General features: G+C 37.8%; 1 protein-coding gene across 8 annotated transcripts in view; it reads right to left on the bottom strand.

Annotated features, from left to right (window-relative positions):
- Positions 1 to 25716, bottom strand: part of ATP8A1 (ATPase phospholipid transporting 8A1) — a 219181-nt gene that overhangs the window by 144966 nt on the left and 48499 nt on the right. For 2 of the 8 annotated variants that reach the window (XM_064584425.1, XM_064584430.1), the window contains exons 6-9: positions 14465 to 14505; positions 7213 to 7286; positions 4634 to 4703; positions 3451 to 3578 (exon numbers count right to left, since the gene is read on the bottom strand). In XM_064584425.1, coding sequence (XP_064440495.1) covers positions 3451 to 3578; positions 4634 to 4703; positions 7213 to 7286; positions 14465 to 14505 — 313 coding nt within the window. Of the gene's footprint in view, positions 1 to 3450; positions 3579 to 4633; positions 4704 to 7212; positions 7287 to 10616; positions 10691 to 14464; positions 14593 to 25716 lie in introns of those variants that run through there. The other 6 variants (XM_064584426.1, XM_045881219.3, XM_064584427.1 and 3 more) reach the window with 4 other exon arrangements.

Genomic DNA, 25716 nt, shown 5'->3' on the forward strand with positions numbered 1-25716 from the left:
AAAAAAAGACAAGGCAAGGTAAATACACAGATCTCATCATACATTTGCATTGCCATCCCCACCGTACAGACATAAGTCCTGTATTTAAAATCTCTAGGGTAATTTTTTGTATTTGAATTTCAATTCTCCAAGAACTGTGAATAAGTTTCTAATCAATGATAAGCATCTAACAAGTCTTAAACTTTCTTCTGAAATGACAGCAAATTGAGGATATCCGTTCCATATCATTTAAACCACATTTTTCATGAATAAAGGCCAAATTGGGTCTTTTGTTGGTTCTTGGTAAAACTACCCACTATGGTAATTTGTTGGTTGACACAACCTCACACAGAGATATCAGAATGGTACAAGTTATCACAGATAAAGTGGGATTCTTGATGGAAATGTACTATACGAGATGTAATAGCTCAAGGATTCCTATCACTATGTCTTCATTTTAGTATAAAAAAAAGCAAGAAAGAAATGTCAAATATAAAGAAAAATACATTAAAAAAAAAAAAAAACTTCTGGAGAAAGGAGGAAACCTCCTAAGAAAAGTCTCCAAAGAACATAGAACTTCTTGGCCAGTAGAGGCAAAGTGAGATTGAATCTTTCATTTCTGGGGGGCTCTTTATGGTCTGGTGGGTGTCTAAAGCTAGTAGTGGCTTGGGCCTTGGACCTTCTTTCAGGAGGGTCACTGGCTCAGGTGAAATCAACCCAGATGGGTGGGTAATAACAGCACCTGAAGGCCTCTACTCAAAGAAACCCTTAGGAAACAGTGTATGTCAATTTAGAAAAAGAATACAGCGTCTATAATTCTCATTCCTTCTGTAGAACAGCATGCCTTTCAGACCCATCTGGAAGGGAACCCCTCTTGTGTATATCTCAAGATTTGGGGTGTACTTCAGAGTTGGGAGGGGACCTTAGATCTACATTTCCAAGAAGTTCTTGGGAAGCTGCTAGATGATGTTCTGGGGTACATATGTGCCAACTGTCCCTCACGTATACAATGGGGTCTAATAGGACAACTGTCGCCTCAGCATTTGTGGTGTGGATTGATTGGAATTAGGTACAAACTCTTCAAAAGCAAAAAAAAAAAATACTACTTTTCAATTATAAGGACTCAATAGGAATTAGTTATTAGATTTCATCAGAATTGGAATTCCAAAAATTCTGGCATTAGACAATGACTCTCATCCTTAAAAATGGAATCAAAGCACACTAATTCCAAACAAAGGGGCTCCAGGAGCTCTGGGTAATCACTGTAAACGTCAAATGTGCTACAAATACAAAGGTATGTTTCCACCTTTCATATATTTTAAAGCATATTATATAAATTCTATCTGTACCCTAAATCTTGGCACGATCATACAAAGTTTCTTTTCCACTGTGTGGATTTGCTTGGCATTGATTTTGATGGGGAACTGATAAGAAATGGAACCTGGCCAGTTAGGAATGTCAGACTCTAGAAACATTACTCATATAAAGGGCCAACTCTATTATTAGTCTATAACCATATGTTCACTTTGTGAGGTCACTCTGTGCAAATTTTAGAACAATATATAATTACTTCACAAATTACAGGAAAGTTTTTGGTGGATCAGAATGACGATGACAGTTTAGGGTATATTTCAAATGTCCTTTAGAATCCAAATACTGTAATAATGCAGTTACAAAATAATGAAAGCACTGACAATCTCTCAGGCTGGTGGAAGGAACTAGTGCATTTAGCTGTCCACTACATCTACCTGGTAGGTAAGGTATATCATAAAGTAGAGGAGTCAGGGGGGGAAGGGAAGGGAGGAAGAAGAGGGAGATCGGAAAGACCCCACCCTTCCTGCCAAGTGTTACTCCCTTTTGCAACAAAGCTCCTCAGAAAATCTGTCTCACCCTGGTATTTTCAACCCTATCCACTATCTCAGATTTACTTCCTCAGGCTCCACTAGTTCTAACCAAGCTCAAGGATTTCTACTTGCTAAATCCAACTGTTAATTGTCAGCCTCACTGCACTTGACCAGCAGCAACATCTGACCCACTTTAGTCACTCCCTCTGCCATGGTAGAGTTTCCTCACTCTGTCTTGGCTGCCTTCCTACCAACCTGATTTTGGTTTCTTTGGCTGGTCCCTCCTCTTTTCTCAGCCTTAATGTTCCAGAGTCTTAGGACAGTCCTTGGGACTCCTCACCTTTCTATCCATACCCCTTCACCCTCAGTGATTTCATCTACTTCCATGGCTTTAATTATCTATGCCAACTATTCCCAAATCTGTCTCAGGACCCAGGCCTCTATCCCAAACTTCAGGCTTACGTATTCATCTGCCTCCCTGACACAAACTTATTAAGTCCAAAACTGAATTGCTGATATCCCCCCTAAACCCTCTAATGGATCCCCATTTCACTCAGAGCAACACCCTTCAATAGCCTTCAAAGCTTTGCATGGTCTTTCTTTTATTACTCTTTCTTGGTGACTCCACTCCAACCATGCTGGCCTCCATGAAATTCCATAACTACTCCAGGTGCTTTCCCACTTTAAGGTGATATAATAATCTAATAATTTGCACTATTCCTTCGGTCTCCCTTCAGATATGTGAACGGCTAACTTCCTTACTTCCTACTCACCTGGCTCAAATGTTACCTGCTGAATGAGGCTTACTTAACAATCCTAACTCAAAGTGATTCCCTCCCAAGGACTCCCAATCTGCCTTGTCCTGTGCTATTTTTTCCCCAAAGCATTTATCACTCTCTAATACAGTATAAAATTTTCTTATTCATCATTTTATGGTTTGTCTGTTTGCCCTTCCCTTACTGCAAGAAAGTAAGCTCACAAAGGCAGGTATTTATCTCTTTTGTTTGTTGCAGTCTCCTTAACACCTGTAACTAGCCTAGTCCACTAGGTGCTTAATACTGGTTCAATCAATGAAGGAAGAGGAAGGAAAGAGAAGTGGGAAGGGAAGAAGAGCAGGAATCAGGTGATGGCAAAGATAAATACAATTGATTAACATGGCCTAGAAAGGAGCATATGAAATGATACAGAGAAGAAGACAAGAAATTATCCAGTACAATGAACTCCTTGGGGGTAGAGTCTAAACTCCTCAAGGCACCTGTAGATCACAGGTAAGGACTCAAGCCATGGAGACTGCGGATAGGCCTATAACATAAGTATTCTGGCCAAAGAATAAGCCACTAAACAATGTGCCAGAAGCCTGGAATGTCCCTGAAAACATTCAATTGTCAGTTTGGCAGGAATCCTGAGGAAGTCTTTAGCTGTACCAAATGCATAGCGTTAAGAGCTAACATTTCTGCAAAAAGACTCTTGGTGGAAAGTAATATAGAAATGCTTAAGAAAGAGGCTTTGAGCGTTCAGAGTTAGAGCATGAGAAAAGAATATGTACCCAGGCTTGGAAAACACTCAGCAATACACTTGAGACACAGTGAGTTCTGTGTTTTTATGAAAATTTACCAATTTTACGTACCTATGTCCATCAAGCCTTATGTTTCCAACAAAATCGTACAGATGTCTGTTTGGACTTTCACACTCGATTCTGCCAGAAATTCTCATCAAACTGTCAATGTCTTTTATATCTGATGTTGCTGGTAAGCCCTGTTTAGAAATTTTTAAATAAGCAAAAGATTAAATGAGTTGCATGTGGGAGTGAGGGAGGGGGGATTCTGAATTCATCTAGGCCTTAAGATCTAAGAGATCCCACTATTTTATAAGCAAGTCTCCCCCCTTATACAATCTCTTTGCCAAATCTTAGTTAAGAGGATACCTTCCTCTCTGCTTGAACACAAGAGCAGGGCAGCTTTTGTGAAAGTTCGAAGACATATTTGAGACTATAAACTTGTCTGCAAAGATATTTTGAGGTCCTCAAAGAACTGTTTGCTTCCAAAAATAAAATTAATATTTAGCACTATATAGTCTGTCTGCTGGATCTCAAAAAAGGGAATGCAAAATAAACAGAATCTATGTCCAAAGAAGAGTCAGTATGTTTCTGTTCTTTCAGTCCACAGAGAAGGAAAACTCAGAAATGGTTCTTCCTCCTGGCCAACTAGATTCTACTAGCTGGAAGCGGACAGGCCCCTGTTTCCCAGGGCCCTCTGAGTTCAGGTGCTATGATGACCTATTTCTACCACATCCCAACCTTCCCACTGTTATTTCCATCATTCATTCACCTAGAACCCAAGAGAGTACATTTTTAAAAGTCCCTTTAAATGACTGTTGCTTTCTGTCAGGGATGGTATGTGAAGCAAATACAGAAATCTAAAACTATTCCCTGAGATTAGTGAGACTTTTAGAACAAGCAATGGAAACTCTGTCTTTTCAATATAGCAAAGCCAAACCATGATTTGGTCCAGGGGAATAGGGAAAATAAATAAGTGAACCCCTGTCAAGGCACTTAGAACTACTAGTATTATTATCAGGGTTGGCTATTACATCAAATATTAAAAATATTCCAAATAGTATCTAGATGATGGACCATAGTTAATCAGTCAAGTAAATTTGAGTCTTCCATTATACTTGACGTATCCTCATAGCGGCTCAATGAGAAAGTACTTGCAATTAGAGAGAATTACTTCAAGACAATAACAGAAAGAAAGCTCTTGATTCCATGTAATAAATCAGCAAACATTATATAAACCTGAATTAGATCTTACCTGCCTAATTTTCAGGTTTGTTTCACCATCTAAGTTGGATGTTTCAATGTAGCACATAGCCTGGGGCTCGCTGTTGTTTAAAATTGAAAAGCAAAAAGATTTAGTGGGGGAAGGAAAACATATTACTTATTTAAATGCTTAGACTCACTGAAGCCTTTTGTTCTAAACAAAGCTCTAGCTCGTCTAGTTTCTTGATGATTTTCATTCTAACTACTAAATGCTGGGAGGCAGAACCCATGCATGACAATCCATGGATCAGCTTTTCAACTAGAAGGACCAAAAAGCAATTTCCTGACAATCAGTACTGATCTTCAAGATAATGTAAATGATTAGATCTGTCATAGGATACTTAAATTGCTCATCCATATAGACACAACACAGACTGTATCTGAAATGTAAAGTAGGTTGTGTCCAGATTTATCTTCAGCTCAAAAATACCAAGTGAGATTTCATGCTTGTAGCCCATGTATAAATTAGTTAAGGAAAGTGTTTGATTAGAGAACTCCAGATTGCTGCTTCTGCAAACTTGCCTTTACTACCTTTTAAGAAAAGATGAATAGAATCCTACGAATCATAATATTTACATTTTAAGGCTACTTTAAAAAACTGTATGAACAGATTTTAAAATGAAAGTAGATAAACACTCTTCTCCCTCTGTTTTCTTTTTTCTGCTCCTGTTCTATTTCTTAAGGTCATTTCAGAGATTCTCCTGGGAGAAAATACTGAAACTAAAGCCAGCCAACTTGGCCATGTTGCTCCTTGACCTGAACCTAGAAGATCCAATTCATGAGGCCCCACCAGAGTGTTTTTGGGAAGTGTGGTGAGCAGCGGCTGGCGGCAGGGGTCTGTGTACCCTGGACTGTTTATGTCCTTCCCCTTCACAAACTGACTTTACATGCCCAGCAATTACAGACAGGTGAATTTGCCATCTACTTGTATAATCGGATCCTCGAGTATCAGAAGTGTTCTGGACTGATATCAATCTCATGAACACATGGTTATACAGTAAACCTAATTAACATCATATAAGTAACTCCAAATGTAATCTCAGATTAGCATATGTCTTCAAAGTTAGGAAGTATCTGTCAGTTCCAAACACCTGCAATCTTCTAATCAACTTTCAATTTGTACATGTGTAAAACAGATTAATCCCAAGTTTCAGAAATGGGCATGTAGCTTAGTTGTGTGGCCTGCAGATTTGTGAAAATTGCTGAAACATATGGTCATTGATCAAACGTTTTACAGATTCATTTTAAAGTCACTTGGCAAGTTCTTCAATTTAGTCTATGGACTTCTTTTTTTTTCCCCTCCCATAAAGGCTGATACTTTCTTCCCAACTGAAGAAGTTTTTTGGTATTTATATTTTCATTCTATCACTTATTCAACATTTTGCTCTTTATTACTATGACAATAGTAATCTGGCTCTGGTAACTGCTGCTAATTTGCAACTTACTCATGTATACATTTGAAACATAAATGGTTTATGAAATTATAAAACATATCTTCTGATAATATAGAAGCACAATGACAAGCAAATGCTAAGTGAACAATGCAGATTCTATATTTTGGCAGTAAAATGCATTAAAATACTACTGATCAATATATCCAAAGCCATTCTCGCATTAAAATGAGAATAACATTCTATTTTTTTTTTCCCCACAAAGCAATTCTTCTGTGACTTTAAGTGGCTAGGAAGTTAAGAAGTCAAATGGCTGACTTCTATTTGAAGTGGGGCCAATAAAAGGCATCCAAATTCAGAACATTCTTAATCCTTTAGGACAGCTGTTACTGAAGCAGTTTTTAATAGTGCTATGAAAAAGCAGCAAGAGGTTTTACATAAGGAGTCATGCTAGGTAATAAATATTTCAGCAAATTATGGTGACATCCAAAACGCAAACTACAATCAGAGAGGCAAGGCAGGCTTTTCGATTAGTAAGTGGAAAAATGAAACAAGATGCATATCACAATACAGACACTGGTAGACAGCTGAACTTTATCACAGTAACATGCACTTTGCCACTAGTTACAAGTGGGATAAGAACGGATCCCAAAGCATGCGGTACAAAATGTACAACATCCAGCTTTGTGCAGGGGGTCCTCTGTAAACCCTAGATAAGCCCAAATTACAGTCGTAATTGCTGAAGGGATTCTATAAGACTTACAGAAAATTTCAAATATAAGAATAAGACAAAATTTCTCAATAACTTCATTTCATGAAAAGCTTCACACTGTTCAAAACAGTATCCTGGAGAGGTATTATAATCAGCCTTAGTATTTAGGCGTGTTGTTAAATACGAATATATGTTAATGATGTATAGGAAATTAAAATCTACCTTTACAGTCATGCCTCATAGACTCCTATTGAAAACAATAGGAGCTGAATCTGCCCCCTTGAGGGACAGACAGCATTCAACACTGTATTCATAAAAGGCCTTTAAAATGTCTATCTCCAAGAAGTATAAAAAATTTTGAGTTTTAAAGGAAGAGACATTGAACGCAACCATCTTTGGGTGTAATTGTTCTCTGTTGTAGGGTGAGGATCCACATACACACATCCTGTACGACTCAGTGGTTCTAACCTTGAGGAAAGGCTGATGAGATCTGCTGGGAGATGTTCCCCATTGGTCACTTTCACTATTTCCCCTACTGCCACCTACAGGTCCCAGTTTAAAATAATTAAAACAGAAAAAAAATGAAAAACAGAAAAAAGAAAAACCAAACAAATGGACAAAAGAGACAGAAAGTTTGAAATTATTATAGAAAATAATACATGTTAATAAAAATGTCTAATGCCAATTTTTTCAAAATTTATTTTGATCAGGTCTAAAGGCCCAAGAAAACATGATATAGTGAAGGATTACTTGCTTTTAAGCCCAATTTTCAAAAGTTTATTCACAAGACTCTCTTACCAAATAAAAACATGATTTTATACAGAGAGCTACTTATTTTATAGATTTTCCTTTCTCCAATTCCTCACTCTCACGCCATCTACTCCTACCCAAGAAGGAAAGAATTGTGGAAACCATGTTTTAGGCTTTTGAGAAACCAACTATACTAGTCCTCCCTGCCCCCACCCATACACTAAAAAAAAGAAAAGTATTAGAAATTTTCTGATTCCAAAACATTTTCAAAGTTAATTGTATACATATCATTAACTTTAACACAAAGCTATAAAGATATGGATCTTAGGATGTTGGAAGGCATAATTGCAGCCTTTTGAGTTGTTCAATAATAACAAAGTCTTGGTGATGCATTGTCTTAGAAGGGTAAGCCTTTGAATCCAGGGAAAGTGTTCCAGAGGCTTATGAAACAGACATGCCAGGAACCTGTGTGGACCTGAATTAACAGCTTGAGTTATTTTACTCGGTTTTTATACTTTCTAAACTCATATATGTATTTGTTTGTTATAAACTAAAACCTCAGTTTCTTCATGTCAAAGTGAAAACCAATGAAACACACTAACTTTCAACAATGTTCATGCGTTAATTTCAAACTACCTCGAAGAGGGTGCACTATTAGTAATTAATAATTGAAAAATATTTGGAAATTAAAATATTACAAACTGTTGTTTATGCTTACTGTTAAACGGTGCTCACCTGCAGGTGAAAATCACCATGTCCTTATTTTGATAGTGGACAGTGTGGCATAATGAAGGTATTGGATTAGGGATTAAGTATCTCAACCTTGACCTAGTCATCAGCTAAAGTTAAATGGCAAAAAATAAGACTTAAAGTCAAGATTCCACTTTCTGTTAAATGAGGACAAAAGCTTCTACCTATTTGTTTGTTTGTTTGTTTTTGTTAAGAAGGCTCCATGACCAGTGTGGAGCCCAAAGCAGAGCTCAAACTCTCAACCCTGAGATCAAGACCTAAGCTGAGATCCTGGACGATTAACCAACTGAGTTACCCAGGCATCCCAAAACTTCTACCTATTTCATAAGCCTAATGTAGGTTCACAAGAGTAATGCAAAACCTTTTGAGAAAAAAACAAACAAACCTGAAAGGTGGTATTTTGCCAATGGGATAGAAATATGTAACTGTAGAGGCTTTATACTTTAAATGCTACTAAGTAACTAAATGCAATGAATCAGATAATCTTTTAAAAAATAATCATCTTTGGAGCAAGTTAATCTCTGTGGATTCTATATTAAGCTATAGAAACTATTGTGGCAACTGGCCAGCTCAGTAGGTGGAGTGTGCAACTCTTGATCTTGAGGTTGTGAGTTTGAGCCCCACTTTGGATGTAGAGATTACTTAAAAGTAAAATCTCAAAAAACAAAAAAAGATATAGACACTATTTTGATCTACCATATCTATAGCTACACTACAATATCTATAAGCCACCAGTGAATGTTTTTAATGTTGAGAAAATAACGCCTATAAAAATGTTCTAAATTTTAAGAAATTTGAGCATCAAGCTTTCTGGGAGTTTTTGGGGTTGGATAGAGGGAGATGAAAAATATTTTTTAAAACTTTTAGTTCAGAATTAAGTATAAAGTCAGGGCAATGTTGTCAACTATGTCCATACTTTTAAGCATATAAAAAATAAATACTGTAATGGTTCACATACATGATACTCTCTATGGTAAGTTATGTCTCTATGACAGGTTTAATCAGGAAAACATCATTACTTTCTTAAAGTGCTGGAGTGCTTCACTATCATTTTGAACTTTGTCATAGGACATTTAGATGATCAGTCATCTACTACTTTATCAACCTTTTACTTAGTACCACCAAGTGCACATCGTTCTGTTGGCTAGGCATTCTTAAAACTTAAAAGATGACTGAATTTAAATAAAAAAGAGAATCAGGAAATATTAGAGCTTGATCATTTACTCCATCTTCCTCATTTTAAAAGATGTGAAATCAAGACCTGAGATTAAGTACTTTGTTCAAAATCATGAAGCCAGGATTTCTGTCTTCTCCTGAGCAAAGCTTTCCTCATTTTAAAAGATGTGAAATCAAGACCTGAGATTAAGTACTTTGTTCAAAATCATGAAGCCTGGTTTTCTGTCTTCTCCTGAGCAAAGCTTTCTCTAGTACCTGATGTGAGACAATGATAGTAAGTTCACTGTTAAGGTCATCCTCACACAGCCATGTGTGGACCAGCACCTCTAGATATCTCTTATTGCTCAGTTAAGTTTCACTAACTTGTTATAAATCCAATCACTTTAAATAATGACCTGATTAAACAGATTTTGAAAAAAGGACACTGTCCATATTTATATGTGGATTTTACAAATAAAACTGTCCAAGGAAATGATGATAAACAACCTCTAAGATATTAAAAAAAAAAGTTTTTCTTAATTTATATGAGGACTAGTTTTAGTTTTTAAACCCCAAACCATTTTGAAAATCACATTCTTTAAAGGGTAACAGTGCCATATGTTCTGAATACTAATTCATGACTCTCTTAAAGGTGAATAAAACAAAAATTATCTAAAATTCTGTCTTAGAACTTAAAAGAGCAAAATAATTTTTTTTTTTGGTTGGAAGTGAATGGCATTTCAAAAGGTATGATGACAAAAAAAAGAAATCATTAATCCATTTTCTTGTACTAATGCACCATAAAGATCAAGGAACTTTGGAGGGATATGTGAATGCATCATAAAGAAATTTATCATGAACAAGGATTGCAAGATAAAATGAACAGAACCCAATCCATGTATTATATAATAGAAATGACAGGAAATCTTAGGAGTTAGTGGTCCACAGAAAAGTATCTGGACATATCCAGAGAGAGTAGACTTCTAACTGTAATTATAACTTTTGAATTACACAGTATAGGACCTATCACTTATTCTACATGGCAAACATGAAAGAGTCCATTAAGTCCAATCGATCTTTTTTAATGTTTCATTCAAAATCATTAGAGAGGTTTTAAATTCTTCGTTTATTCCTTATTTCCTTGGAGAAATCACAAGGTCAATGCAGGGTAGAGAAACCATCCTCTACACTGTTTGAGCATCAGTAGGTATCTCTACCTTGATGAGAGAAGTACAGTGTCAGCAGGTATATACTCTTTGCCTTTTATTATAACTATATCTCCAACATTTACCTGAAAGAAAACTGGGAATCGGTTAATTATCTGCATTGAAAGATCGTTACAAATATACAACCCACTGTATTTAAGCATAGAATACAGTAAAAAATGGCTACTGGAAAACAAAAACCACTTATCTACACAAAATGGCATAAAATTATCTAGGAGTGAGGCCAAGGATGGGGCAGTCCTTTAAGTTATGAACACTGTATCTTTGTTTTTATCAACTACATGACTTCTCTTAATAAATTCATCCATTTTATCCACTTAATCGACATCTCAACTTCTCAGATTCTCTCTCTATGACATAAAAATAAAAAGGAGGAATTTACCCAGTGCGATTTTTACCCTATTTAAGGAAATCTCAATGCAACCAGAAAAACCAACTTTCATACATATGATCATTACTCCTCATGATGACCTTATGAAATAGGTGTTAGTTATAATTCACAATTTAGGGAGGAAGAAATGAATCTTAGCTTCTAATTTATTTGCCTAAGATCACAGTGACTGGAAGAGCTTATACTCAAACCTCTGACTGTCTGCAAAGCCTGGTTGTGCATAAGTAAATATAGTAAAATAATACTGTATCTTAAATAAAAAAAAACAAAAAACAAAAATGCTTAATCTTTTCCTAGTTTTGCTACTTGGTAGCATTCTTGTGAGCATGGCCTAAAGACAAAGATACAATAAGGCCAGAAACTTTTTAGAAGCGATTCAAGTGATAGGCTTGTCACAGAGCTTTTAGCAAACAATATGACTCCAACTAAGTAACGACTTGACCCAGTTACACTGTAACCACTCCCATTATATCATGAAAGTGCCCTCTCTCTCAGTAGCCAAATAAATCTACATAAGTTTCAATACTTAATCAAGAGAAGAAAAGCCTTTTTTTGTTGTTGTTAGAGCCTTTTTGTTCTTTCCTCCCCTTACTCTTCCCTGAACCCCCAAATAACACTTTATTGGGGGGAAGGAGAGAACTGTCCCCTCAGTGGGAATCACAATAAAAAAATTATGTCAAAGGCAGCCCACTGTGGTCTACTTTAATACCTTGAGGAGGAACGTTGGGGAAGGTTGGAGGAAGTCTTCTAATCTATGGTCTGTATGTTGGTTATGGAAGCTCTGATTCCAAAGAGGTTTTAGCTGAAATCTGGATGATTTGAAACCGACAAATTTCCAGGGACCTTGGAATCAATCAATTCTCAAGTATAAGTAAAGTATAAATATAGCCAATGAGACATTAATATTGTTTAAATTTACCACTTTCATTACTGGGTTGAATATTATACTGAGTCTGGTTGCTTATTATAGAGTTTCTTGCTTACCGCCAACTTTTATTTCCTATTTATATAACAGCAGTTTCAATCTTTTGTCATACTTGGTACAACTATTTTCCATATGGTGCCTACTTATTTGTGGTAAATTTTGTTGTGTATTTGTTTTAAATTTTATATGATCAAATTCCAGAGACCTTGAGATCTTGCTCTTCTCCAAATATTTATTAAAGTCTTTATTCTATTTGTAGGCTTTTCAAAAACAATGTTTTAACATTTAACTTTAAGCCAGTTAGAATTTATTTTAGCATGGGATGTGACTTAGATATAAACTGCATTATTTCCTGCAACTGTGAATCTGTGATCCCAACATCATTTATTAAATAATTCTTTTTATCAATGATTTTCTTTCTTTTATCACATATTAAATGGGCTTTATTTCAGGGCATCCCAGTCCCCTTTCTTCCATTCTATTTTTACTCTATTCATCCATGTCTATTTTTGCAACAGATCCACACAATTTTAATAACTTTTGCTCTCTATTTTACTCATCCCTGCACACAGTTCATTTTTCCAAAATATTCTATTTTTTCAACTGTTTATTTTTGAAATTAAGATGTATAATGTAGTCAACTCTTGAGGAAAAACAGTAATTTCCCTGGGATTATATCAATACTTTGGAACAATTGATATTTTTAGTTTTTCTAGGAATAAGACATATTTGCCCACTTATATGAATCTTGAACACCTAAAGTTTTGATGTTTTCTTTACAAAGGTCATATACATATTTTAAATTTATTTGTAAGCATCTCACATGCCATGAGGAATGAGATCTCTCTTTCACTGTATTTTTCTAACTTGATATTGCCTGCAAAGAATGCTGTTAATTTCTGAATATCTATCTTGAATTCATCACTGAACCAACTTTTATTATTCTAGTTAATTAAGTATCTAATCCAAACTGTTAAGTAACATCAGCTCATTTTGGTTGGGTGACTTTTGGTAACACTTTAAATTTTATCCCTTTGCCTCTTAAAGTGGGATGCCCAGGTAAGGTGTGGCATTGATCTTCAAGACCACTGAGAATACTAAGATTATGGGTAATCATGGGCTGGTAATATTATTTGTCTGTGAAAAATTGGAAGAGTTACAGTAATCCACTCAATCTTGAAATAATGAAAAAAAAAGACATCAGGAAAATAGGATGTTCTAACAAGTTAATTTTAGAGTGAAGTTTTGGATGCTTATCTCCTGACTTTGCTTATTTTCTGAACAAGCACTCTGGGTAAGATGGTAAGAAAATGATACATCAATTTATTAGGATATGTGTTTATGCTAATTACCCAAACAAACCTACTCAATGAAACACATTTGTAATACAATTTATCATACTCGATTACATCCTACCAGTCTTCTAAAATGTTTAAATCCACAAGTCCCAAAGAAGAGCATAAAGGAAACTTTTTTTGAAACAGTTTTTTGAGCTTTCTCATTTTTTACCTTGCTTCTCAGAGAAGTGACTATGACAGAAATAAGGAAAGCACAATCAAGGTATTTTCCTCTTTGTTACTTTTATGTCAAAGACCAAAGAGAGAGAATAGCGAGTTTCCAAACATCCAGAAAGGGAGATGTCAATCTCTATTTGGCCAGTGATTTAAAATCAACAAAAATGCAATTAACTGAGAGGGAATCCTATTCCCTGCAGGGATACAAGGTAACTATGTACATCACAGGGTAGAATTAAGGGCATAGCCTTTAACCTGCTAGGAAATACTGGAGGGCAAGTACACTGACTGTGTCACACCTTGGAGGTTCCCAGCAATCTCAGAAAACAAAATCCCTCGGGGAGAGTGGCCTTGCCTCCAAAAGTCTCACCAAGTCACAAATATTCGCCTGTGAATGACCAGAGTTCATGGTCTTCCAGAACTAAGGGAGAACTAGTAACAATTGCTTACCTTTTGAAACTGAGGTCTGAAAAACACCTAGATAACACTTGAAATTATGACTCAGCTCACTAACCACGTTACACGTCCTGTGAGCATATTAATTTCTTGATATTATGAAAATGATTTCCCCGCTCATTAGAAAATGATGTTTAGTTAGTAAGCTTTTTTTTTTTTAAAGGAATTAGCAGGGTGTAGTCATAACACATGAATTTGAAATCAAATTTGCAAATGAAATATTAGAACTCTGATTTTTATTTTTACTTGGACAGTAGATGATTAAAGCAAAAAGTTTCAACACAAAACAGTTCACGGTTAATGAAAACAATACTCAAAATTATACTATGAAAAACAAAGAGTTCCAAATATTACTTTTTAAGTCTTTCTAGTAAATTGCAGAATTATTAAATGGAAGTGACTAATTGGAAGAATCCATGTATGTTTACAACATTAATTACTAAATAGCTTTCATATTAGAATTGACATTTGTTTATATTATATACAAAAATTACATCTATTAGAGTACACATCTATGCAATTCTTCTGGGACAAAATAAAAATCAATGCATACCTTTTCCCAGTGCACAATTTCCCAAGCACCATTTCTCAAAACTGGAAAGAGAAAAGGTGACATTTTTAACATTTTTACTACTTCCCAAAAGCCTGCTTCTGAGGAAACGATCATTTTAAGTGGATAGCCTCAAAAAAATTAACTTGCAGCAATTTTTACAGGTTTAAAAATTAATTATGACTGCAAAGATGTATAAAATTATACCAAGAATTAGAAACAACCTATGCACATTTTAGATCCCACAGTGAAACACTGCTCACAGAGGGCAATCTCATTGGTGCTACAAGGGCTTTCTTCAGTACATAGAAGAATTACAGGCCACAGCTGGAGAAGGAAGCCACAAAAATGATGTGAAAAGGAAGTGACAAGCTTAAAAAACATCTCAGAAGCCATAACAGTAGCAATGTTTAAAATAAAAAAAAAAAAAAGGATTTACAAGCACAGGAGAAATAGATTTCAAATTGGTTAGTAGTAACAACACACAAACAGATAAGGAATCTGCACCTTTAGTTTTAGGATAATGCAAAATTGCAGAAGTTTCCGTATTTGGTTTACAGAGAAGAAGTGAAAGAAGAGGATTACTATTAAATTACGATACAGGGGTCTTTTATTAGGGTTTCATTACTGTGCCACAGCAGCAGAGTTGCTCAGTCCACCTTTTTTCCCTTCCCTACTAGGGGTCTGTGGCATAATACTGAATATAACAAAAGACGCTAAAAGGTAAAATAAACAGTAAAGACAATAACGTGAGGTAGAAAGCACAGCACTTAGTACTTAAGAAAAGGAATAAGTCAAGTTTGGTCCACAAATTATCCTGACAGTAAATTTCATCGGGGCAAAACTAGTATTTGCTCTGGAAACAGCATGGTCCCTGGCACAAAGTAGCCACTCAGTAAATATTTGCAGGATGAATAATTTATAGGTATAAAACATTAGGTTCAGTTTCTTTTGATATTAGAAAAGTTGAAGCCTGAGCCCTCCGAAGTAAATTACAATGATAATTATCTCCAAAACGTTAAATAGCAAATCTAACATTAATGACATACCAACTGGTCTTGTGGTCAGTATTATAAATTATTTTAATGTAAATGCAATCTTTTTGTTTCAAAATTCTTGAACACAGGGCTGTCTTATTCATTTTCCCACAGAACCTCCATAGCAAAACTCCTAGCACCGAATACACTCCAGTGCTTGTTAACCAAATGAATAAGTGCAACAATGACTATCCTACAGTGAGTTTTGGTGAATCAACTTCATTAAGTTAAAAAAAAGAATAATTCCAAGTTGGAGCACTAACACTAAAATAGTTCCAATAAAATATCTCTACCTATAACTTTTACTTTAAAGTTTAGAATTTTTACAGTATCATACAGTTATGGGTCAAGGATCGGAACCATAGGCATCCAAAAGTGACCAGTATATTCTAATACACAAAACTCTAATCCCTGCAGAGTTTACCAAATGATCCCAGGAATAAACCTGCTCTTTGATGCTGTTCCCTGAGCATGAGAGGGTCAGGGCATGAGAAAAGAGTAAAAAGCCCTGGGTTTATAGATGTTGTCTGTCATTGCTTAGCAGTGTCTTCCTCAAAAGTAGCTGTTATAAAGAATAAATGAGAGCACTCTGCCCTTTAATGGCTTACCCCAGTAGCTATAATATATAAGTACTCAACAAAGACAGCTAGCCAAGTGCTGCTCTGATTGACCATAACCAAGATGAACTGATGCTGTAAATAATGGTGCTAAATTTTGCAGTACTTTAAATTAGAAGAATACTGTTCAATAGTAGCTACAGCCCTTCACTGCCATTTATTTTCTTCTGATTCTATCTCATATTAGTTAACACTCCCCCCAATTGCAACACTTAAGTTTTTAAAAACTCAGTGTCCACTATTTCTACAACCGAGATTTGGCATGAAAACGAAGACGTCAGCTTATCCGGAAAGCTCAGAAGGTCAGTCAATTCCCGCCTGTGCTTGGAGCAGAGAGGGGTGGCCGCCTCTTTCCAGGGGGCTCACTGTTTTATCACCACATTCATGGTTTCCTGCTGCTTCACTCCCAGTCTGCCTCCCTTATTTAGGGCAACTGTCTGGCTCACGCTTCCCAGGTTTTCTTTTGTTAATTGAGGCATAACAAATGGTACAGATCTTAAGTGTTTTGTCCAGTGAGTTTTGAAAATTGTAAACACTTGTGACTCCACCACTCACAACAAGATATAGAATTCCAGAAAGATCCCTCATGCTCCTTTAAAATCCATCCCTCCATCCTCAGAGGCAAATATAAATTAGTCACCATAGATTAGTCTTGCATTTCATATACACTGACTCATACCGTATGTATCTGAGATTCTGTTTGTAAGTGATGAATCACTAAATTCTACACCTGAAGCTAATATTACACTGTATGTTAACTGGAATTTAAATAAAAATTTGAGGGAAAAAAATACACATATTTCTCCTTAAAGTAAAAAAAAAAAAAAGACTTGACTTTTCTCAATTAAATTAACATGGTGCTATAGTAAATACATTTCTAGACTCTATTTATTTTATTGATCACTTTGCATATTGTCACATCAATATACACCATCTTGATTATTCTAACTTTATGGTAAGTTTTGAAATTAGGTAAGTCCTCCACTTCATACTTTTTAAATACTGTTTTGGCTATTCTAAGTTCTTTGCATTTCCATATAAATTTTAGAGTCAAATCATTAATTTTTGTGATTTGGGATTTTGATTTGGGGTGAGTCAATTCATGGACAAGCTGTATCTCTGTATTTATTTACATCTTCATTAACTTCTCTCAGATATATGTTTAACTTTCTCTCAAAACTTTCAGATTCCCATTTACAGTGGATGGGTCTTTCATTAGATTTATTTATTGATATTTGATAACTTTTTCTTATATTTTAAATGGTATTTTTACTCCATTCCCCACTGGTTATTGGTAGTATATAGAAATGGATTACACTTTCATACAATGACCTTGTCATCTTACAATTTTTTTTAATTCATTTATTAGTTTGGGTAGGGTTTTCTTGTTTTTGTAGCAATATACTTCCTAAGAAACTTAAATTCCTCTCATTAACGATGCTGTATTGTGATTTGGATTGGCTTTATTATGCTCATCTGCCTCACTGTTAATCTCTTTACTTTTTACACTCTTCTGCAAAAAAAATTTTTTTGAAAATCAGGAACAATTTTTTAAAGATTTTATTTTTTGAGAGACAGAGAGAGAAAACATGAGCAGGGGGAAGAGCAAAGGGAGAGAGAAGCAGACTCCCCACTGAGCAGGGAGCCTGATGTGGGGCTCGATCCCAGGACCCTGGGATCATGACCTGAGCCAAAGGCAGATGCTTAACTGACTGAGCCACCCAGGTGCTCCAGAAAATCAGGAATAATTTTTACTACTAAAAATGTCCTGTTGATTTTATGCCCCAAGCATCTCAAATTCTGCCAAATTGTATCTCCTCCACCGTCACCAATACCAGCACTTCTACTTCAAGCAACCATCATGTCCTAGCTAGCCTGACGACTAGTTTCTCACATTCACTCTTGATCTCTTTCACATTAATTTCTACAGTATAGCTGTAGTGACTATATATAATGATTTTACATATATGTATCAATCCACATATCCTTACACACATACACACACATATGCAAATTAGGTCATCCCTTGCTCAAAACTCTTCAACTGTCTCCTCTTGGCTCATAAAATAAATCCAAGCATCTAGAAGGCCCTTGATTAGCAGCTCCTGCCTACTCTCTACTATCACCTCCTGCCTCTGCCTCTGCCTCCTCCCCATGCCTTCTGTGTGAAAGCAACATGCTCTTTCCTGCCTCAAAATCCTCTGCATGTTTCCATGACTGGAACACTCTTTCCCTCCACCCTCACCTAGATAACTCCTACATAAACTCTGGATCTTCAGCTTTCAGGGGACATTTAGTGAAGCCCACTCCTTTCCCACTACCCTCAAGTCTAAATAAGCTTCCTGCACTTTTTCCTTCAGAGCACTTAAGGCAGTTTTACTATATATTTAGTTGAGAGACGATATGTAAGGGCCATCTTCTGCCCCAGACTGTAAGATCTGTGACAATGGGAACATTCTCTATTCTGTTCACTGCTCAGTTCCCAGTATTACAACACAGTGATGCAAAGGTGCTCAGTGAATTCTTGCTGGATGAAAAGCTGGATCTAATGGTGTGTTTGGGACCATATGAAGCCACAAGAACAGTTACATAGATTTACTCAAGATACAACCCTGTCTCCCAGTAGGTCCCATGTTAAGAAAAACATACACACAATGTTTTAAAAAAATAGCTATATAGAAAAACATGTTGGCAATTCCTCAAAAAGTTAAGCACCGAGCTACCATGACCCAGAAATTCCACAACTAAGTATATATCCGAGAGAACCAAAAACATATGTTCACAGGAGAACTTGTACACAAATATTTATTGTAGCATTATTCACAATAGCCAAAAAGTAGAAACCACCCAAATTCCATCAATTAATGAATGGTTAAATAAAATGAGGTACATCCAAATGATGGAATATTATTCAGTCATAAAAAGGAATGAAATGCTGATACATGCTACAACATGAATGAATCCTGAAGTTTAACTGAAAAGAACCAGACAAAAAAGGCCACACATCATGTGATCCCATTTGTATAAAATATCTGGAGTAGACAAATTCATAGATACAGAATGTAGATTAATGGATGTCAGGGGCTCGTGGAAGAGGGGTGTGGGGATTGAATGCTTACATATATGGGTCTCTTTGGGTTGATGAAAATGTTCTGGAATCAGTGATGATGGGTCTATAACTTTGAATACACGAAAAAACATTGAAATGTATACTTGAAAATAATGACTTTATAGCAAGTGAATTATAACTCAATAAAAACAGCTACATAAAAAGATGCCAATGAACTACTTAAACATTTGCTTAAAAATAGACTTCTCAGTTTTGTAAGTTCCTAAAATGATTCCAGTGGGAGCAGTTAGAAATGTTTATATAACCATCGGACACACTAACATGAATGTCCTATGATGTCAGCTCCAGGCCACCTCTTCTAGATCTGTAATCTCACTAGCTCTCCTAGGGGCACCTGGGTGGCTCAGTCAGTCAAGCTCCGGCCTCCTGTTCTCAGCTCAGGTCATGATCTCAGGGTCCTGGGATTGAGCCCCGCACCCCATGGTCTCTGCACTCAGTGGGGAGTCTGCTCGAGGATTCTCTCTCTCTGCTCCTCTCTCCACTTATGCTACGATAAATAAATCAATCTTAAAAAAATAATAAACTAGCCCTCCTTGAAATGCTGCCACTTTGCAGCTGTTTGTTAGTTCACATCTAAAAATAGCCTGAACCACTCTACTGGGTTTCCCTGAACAAGATGGAAGTGTCATAACAGGCTTCCCAAACTCAGCAGAGCACACCAGGGAGTCCTCGCTCCACTAACAAGGGTGGAAACCTGTGGTACTTTTCGCAGAACCATGGAAAACAATCCTTCAAATCTGCTTCATGTCTCCATTCTCCCTCCCTGCTGCTCCTTTCCCCTCAACTTTGCTCCCATCTTTTTTTTTTTTTTTAAGATTTTATTTACTTATGGGGCGCCTGGGTGGCTCAGTTGGTTGAGCGACTGCCTTCGGCTCAGGTCATGATCCCGGAGTCCTGGGATCGAGTCCCGCATCGGGCTCCCTGCTCAGCGGGGAGTCTGCTTCTCCCTCTGACCCTCTTCCCTCTCGTGCTGTCTCTCATTCTCTCTCTCAAATAAATAAATAAAATCTTTAAAAAAAAAAGATTTTATTTACTTATTTGACAGAGAGCGTGCGTGCATGCGTGCACAAGTAGGCAGAGTGGCAGCAGAGGGAGAAGCAGGCAGGGGCACAGGGAGCCTGATGTGGGGCTTGATCCTAGGATGCTTAGCCAACTGAGCCACCCAGGTGCCCCCATCTCTTCTTTCTGCACATTTGAACCGATCTACCTCCTTCCCCTAACTGACCTTCCTGCACTTCCCTCTCTCTCAATTCACCCACCCTCCTATATTATCTCCTAGGGACTCTCTGCCTCCACCCAAACATTTCCTGAAAATTCACTGTTGAGGCGATCCATGAGAAATGTGGCTTGCTGCAAAAATTTACAGGGCGAAGAAACTTTTATTTTTTATTATTTTTTAGAGATTTTATTTTTTATTTAGAGTGCGCATGAGCAAGGGGAGGAGCGGAGGGAGAGGGACAGAGAGAATCTCAAGCAGACTATATGCTGAGCCCTGAACCAGAGGTGGGGCTTAATCTCAGGACCTTGAGATCACGACCTGAGCTAAATCATGAGTCTGACACATGATTGAACCACCAGGTGCCCCTAAGAAACTTTTAAATACATAACAGTGGACAATGTTTTCTATCAAAAACAAAGTCAATGCATGTTTGTAACAAGCCAAATAGAGCTATATAACAGGAAAGCTGACATCCTCTCATCTCATGTCACTTTTTTTTTTAAAAAAGATTTTATTTATTTATTTGAGAGAGAGAGAGAGAGAGCATGAGCAGGGGGAGGGGCAGAGGGAGAGGGAGAAGCAGACTCCCCACTCAGTGGTGAACCCAACACAGGGCTCGATCCCAGGACCCTGAGATTATGACCTGAGCTGAAGTCAGATGTTCAACTGACTGAGGCACCCAGGAGCCCCTCATGGCACCTTCTTAATGTAAGGAATACTAACTGATGTGTCCTCACATACCTTTCTCTAGACAAACATGAACATACAGACTTTTGTTTTCTTTCCTCTAAAAATTTACTTCTCGACAGCCTGGTTTTCCTCTTAACATGTCATAGATGCTTTCAGGACAAAGCAGAGATGACCCAGTTTTGAAAAACCACCCACTATATAGACCATCCATTACAATGAGTCAGATAACTGAACAGTTTCATAAGACTCTATAGGATACATCCACAAAAAGCTTCATCAAAGTAGAGGATATAATACAGCAGGAAAAGGAAAGCACAGGGGTCTGAGAAACTTCCAGGCACATTTCCCCAGGACTGTTCCCCAGGAATTTCATCCCATTCACCTAGGATGTGTATTTTGAATCTCCACGGTATGTACGATAAATCTTAATTTCAAGGAAGCCTGGGGAAAAGTTTCCAAGGGGTCTTTTATAGCCCCAATTAGTCAAGGCAGACTATATAACAGGTTACACCAAGTAAGCCATCAATCTATACACATCCTTAAACTAAGTAGAGAAGCTGGTCTCGGGTGCCACCAGCAGAGTTTCAAACCCTTTTCAGTACATTATAAATCACCAGCTAGTCCATCTTGTTCTGCTCTTGGCCAGGTCCCAGAGATAAGCACAGAGCTATTCCAGTCCAGCTGTGAAACAACTGTTTTACACAAAAGCTATATCATAATGTATTCAACTATCTTCCGATTAATGGGAATTCTGACTTCCATTTTTTTTCTCCCACCTCAAACAACACTGGAATATATTTATATGACTGTATTCTATAGGACAGGATCCTAAAAGGGGCATTGCTGGCTCTAGGGCATTTGTATTTGAACTTTTATCAGATATAACCAGATTACTTCCCTAAGAACCACCTGCAGTCCATACTCTCACTAGCAATGTATGAAGTTCCACGGACTATAAACCCAAAGCACAAATTGTTATCAGTCATTTGACTTTCATCCATCAATGGGTATTGATTCATTCCAAAGGTTACAGTGGCCTGGACTAATTAAAGTGTAAATTACCTCTATGTCTCTACACTGAGTTAGGATCCTAACCAAGTAACAGTAACCTTTCTTTGAATGTACCACAGACTCTCACTGCTCAACTGGTGGTCCAGGGACCACCATCAGCATCACCTGAGGCTCGTAAGAACTGAGAATAGGTTTTTATCCTCTTCTGCCTCCTTTCCTTTGTTCTTGAAATATAAAACAAGAACCCAGAAATAAAGACTGGAAGCGCATGGCTTCTTCAAACTGGAGGCTAGACCCATCTTAGGATATAGGAAATAACAGAATTCTGGTGAAGTTAAAAATAAGCTCACAACATATAAAGGTTTCTGTGTACAAAATCAAGGCTTGAATACTGGCCAAGGATAAAAGTCAATCACATAACTCACAGTTGTTTTTACTTCGGAAATGGTTCCTAAACATCCAGCCATACAACAATTAAAATAAGCCATATCACATGTATTATGCTGGTGACTAAAATATCAACACAGTTATTTTTAATAACTGACCTCCTCTGACCCAGCTCCAACCAGGTTGAGAGGAAGCGAGAAATTATGCTGGGTCGTTTTCTGAGCTTTTAGCTTTCTTGAGCCAAAAAGTACACCTATTTCACACCTGTAGACTATTAGAGTTCAAGAGGTGTTCCGTAAAGATGATTAGGGATGCCTGGTGGAGGGGACTGAGAGTGAGCTATGGCAGAATTATGAGAATGGCCTGTCCTTTGGTGCTTTAACAGCTCTTTCTTTTAAATGCAAAACTCCTCTGTCTGCTGTTCCAGCCAAACACACCTGCTACAGTTTTCACCCAGCTAATTAGTCTGACAGTACGCAGAGGAGAGCTCAGACTTTGAACAAATACTTCAAATGTCACCTGTTTTTACTTAGCAGTATATACTTAACAGCTTTGTTGTAATGGGTTTCTTTTTTGAAATGAAAACATTCTGTTAGAGTCCCTTGGGAGTTCCCTAATCAAAGGCCCCGGAGAAACTGGCAGTCTCTCAGGACTCAATCAAACGTTGCACAGGGCCAGGTGCTCACTTAGAATCTAATACCGGCTTCTCAGAGAGAAGCTGTCACCACTGCAAATCACAGAGTCCACCATGGGGCTATTACTGAAAGAATCACTGGGGTGCCATTCCTGGGCAAGCATACCACATCTTGAAGTGGGTAACAAGAGGCAAGTTATCCAGAAGGATGATGGGCACTCCCGATGTCACAGAGGACAGAGAAACCACAGCAAAGGTGGTACACTCCAGTTCTTACCTGGTTGTAAGCATTGAAGGGGAGCTTTAGTGCACTGAGAAGGATAGGGCAGAGCTGAGACCATGGCTTTGAAGTTGGCAAAGAAAGAAAACCATCATACCATATTAAAGCATCAATTCATTCACTATGTAGACCCTTGCATCCTATAGAGAATTGTAAGGCAGAAACCTTTTGTGGCAAACACTGAGGTTGCACAAAACTCTCCTCTGTGAATTTACATATTAAAGTCAAGTTATGCACTGGGTGTTATACGCAAACAATGAATCATGGAACACGACATCAAAAACTAATGATGTACTGTATGGTGACTAACAATAAAAAAATAAATAAAAGTCAACTTAAACGATGATCTGCTTAGAGTCTACCAACAAAAAAGAAGGATGGAAATTTCTGAATTCCGCTCTTGTCCATATTCTTTATTTTTTTTTTAAAGATTTTATTTATTTGAGAGAGAGAGAATGAGAGACAGAGAGCATGAGAGGGAGGAGGGTCAGAGGGAGAAGCAGACCCCCTGCTGAGCAGGGAGCCCGAAGCGGGACTCGATCCAGGGACTCCAGGATCATGACCTGAGCCGAAGGCAGTCGCTTAACCAACTGAGCCACCCAGGCGCCCCTCTTGTCCATATTCTATATATGGCTTTTCAGTTAGTTGATACTACTTCCATCACCTCATTTATGAAACTTTTAACAATGCGCCAGCCTCACTAGAAGCATCTGCATCGCTGAGAGTTTCCTAAGAATGAACTTCTGACAGGGCGCCTGGGTGGCTCAGTCAGTTAAGCATCTACCTTTGGCTCTGGTCATGATCCTGGGGTTCTGGGATCGAGCCCCATGTCTGGCTCCCCACTCAGTCGGGAGTCCGCTTCTCCCTCTCCCTCTGTCCCCCCCCCCTCCGGCCCCTCACTCTTGCATTCTCTCTCTTGCTCTCTCTCAAATAAAGAAAATCTTTTTTTTTTAAGGTTTTTTTTTTTTTAAGATTTATTTATTTATTTGAGAGAGAGAGAATGAGAGAGAGCAAGCACAAGAGAGGGGGGAGGGTCAGAGGGAGAAGCAGACTCCCTGCCGAGCAGGGAGCCCGATGCGGGACTCAATCCCGGGACTCCAGGACCATGACCTGAGCCGAAGGCAGTCGCTTAACCAACTGAGCCACCCAGGCGCCCTCAAATAAAGAAAATCTTAAAAAAAAAAAAATAAAAAGAATGAAATCCTGGGGCCCTGGGGAGGCCTGTAGAAACTCTATGGGTGTGTCCAGGAAGCTGTTTTTGAATGAGTGACTTATAAAAACAAAAATATGGGTGAGATGACATGATCAGAGTACAAGGGTCAGCAATCCCCTTTTCTCAAAATGTTTTTCCTCAGTCCTGCCCCCAGAGTCATGAATCATTCGCTTTTTTCTTCACTGAATCGAATAATTCCTTGAAGGAAAGATCTCCCTGCACTGCCTCAGCAATCAGTCATTCCGCAATTCCTGAAACCGGGCTTTGGTTCCCTCGGCTCTGCTGGGGCTCTGTCGCTTAGAGCTGGAGCTCCTGTGAAGAATCGTGACTTCTTAAATGCTGGACATAGTGGGTGTCCCAGTCTAACTTGGCAGCATTTGGTGCTTGACGAGATTCTCTCTCCTTTGCCGAGTCCAGTTGGATCTGTCTGCTGTGCATTTTCCTTTGCCTGCCCATCATCACTGCTCTAGCCCCCTCCCTGGTTAATCCAAAGTCACTCTCTCTGCTCCTCACAACTCCCCCTCTCCACACAGCTGTCAAATTCTTCTTTCAGAAGTACAACTAGGAACACAGCCACACTCTTCACTAATTCCTTCCAACTTCTCTACTCTGGTTGTCAAAAGCCTCCAAAAAAGGACCCTAACTTGCCTTCCTATCCCTGCTTCCATTGCTCCGTGACAGGTATTTTACATTCTGGCCAAAATAGACTATTTGCTATTCCCAGGATACATTTCATGCCTTCTCACCTCCTCCTGAATCACTCACTGCTACCATCCCAATAGCTCTATTTCCTGAAAAGCCCACTCATCCTTCACGGACCTCAAAAAGGACATTTTGGAATTCCTACCTCTCTTGTTTGGCCCCTTCTAGCTGTTCTATCCTGCAACATAGTATTAGTGAGCATCTTCTCTCTCTGCCAGATCCTAATTTCATGGAGGAAAAGAATGCAGCCTGGTTTCTTTCTGCGTTTTCTGTACTGGGTCTTCCACAAGGTAGATGTTCATTGAGGACTTAAGTGAAATAACTAATGCTCAGAG

Source organism: Mirounga angustirostris, unplaced genomic scaffold, assembly GCF_029215605.1.
Source record: "Mirounga angustirostris isolate CCGP_5_RB_7025 unplaced genomic scaffold, mMirAng1.0.hap1 SCAF_2, whole genome shotgun sequence".
Classification (NCBI taxonomy): Eukaryota; Metazoa; Chordata; class Mammalia; order Carnivora; family Phocidae; genus Mirounga; species Mirounga angustirostris.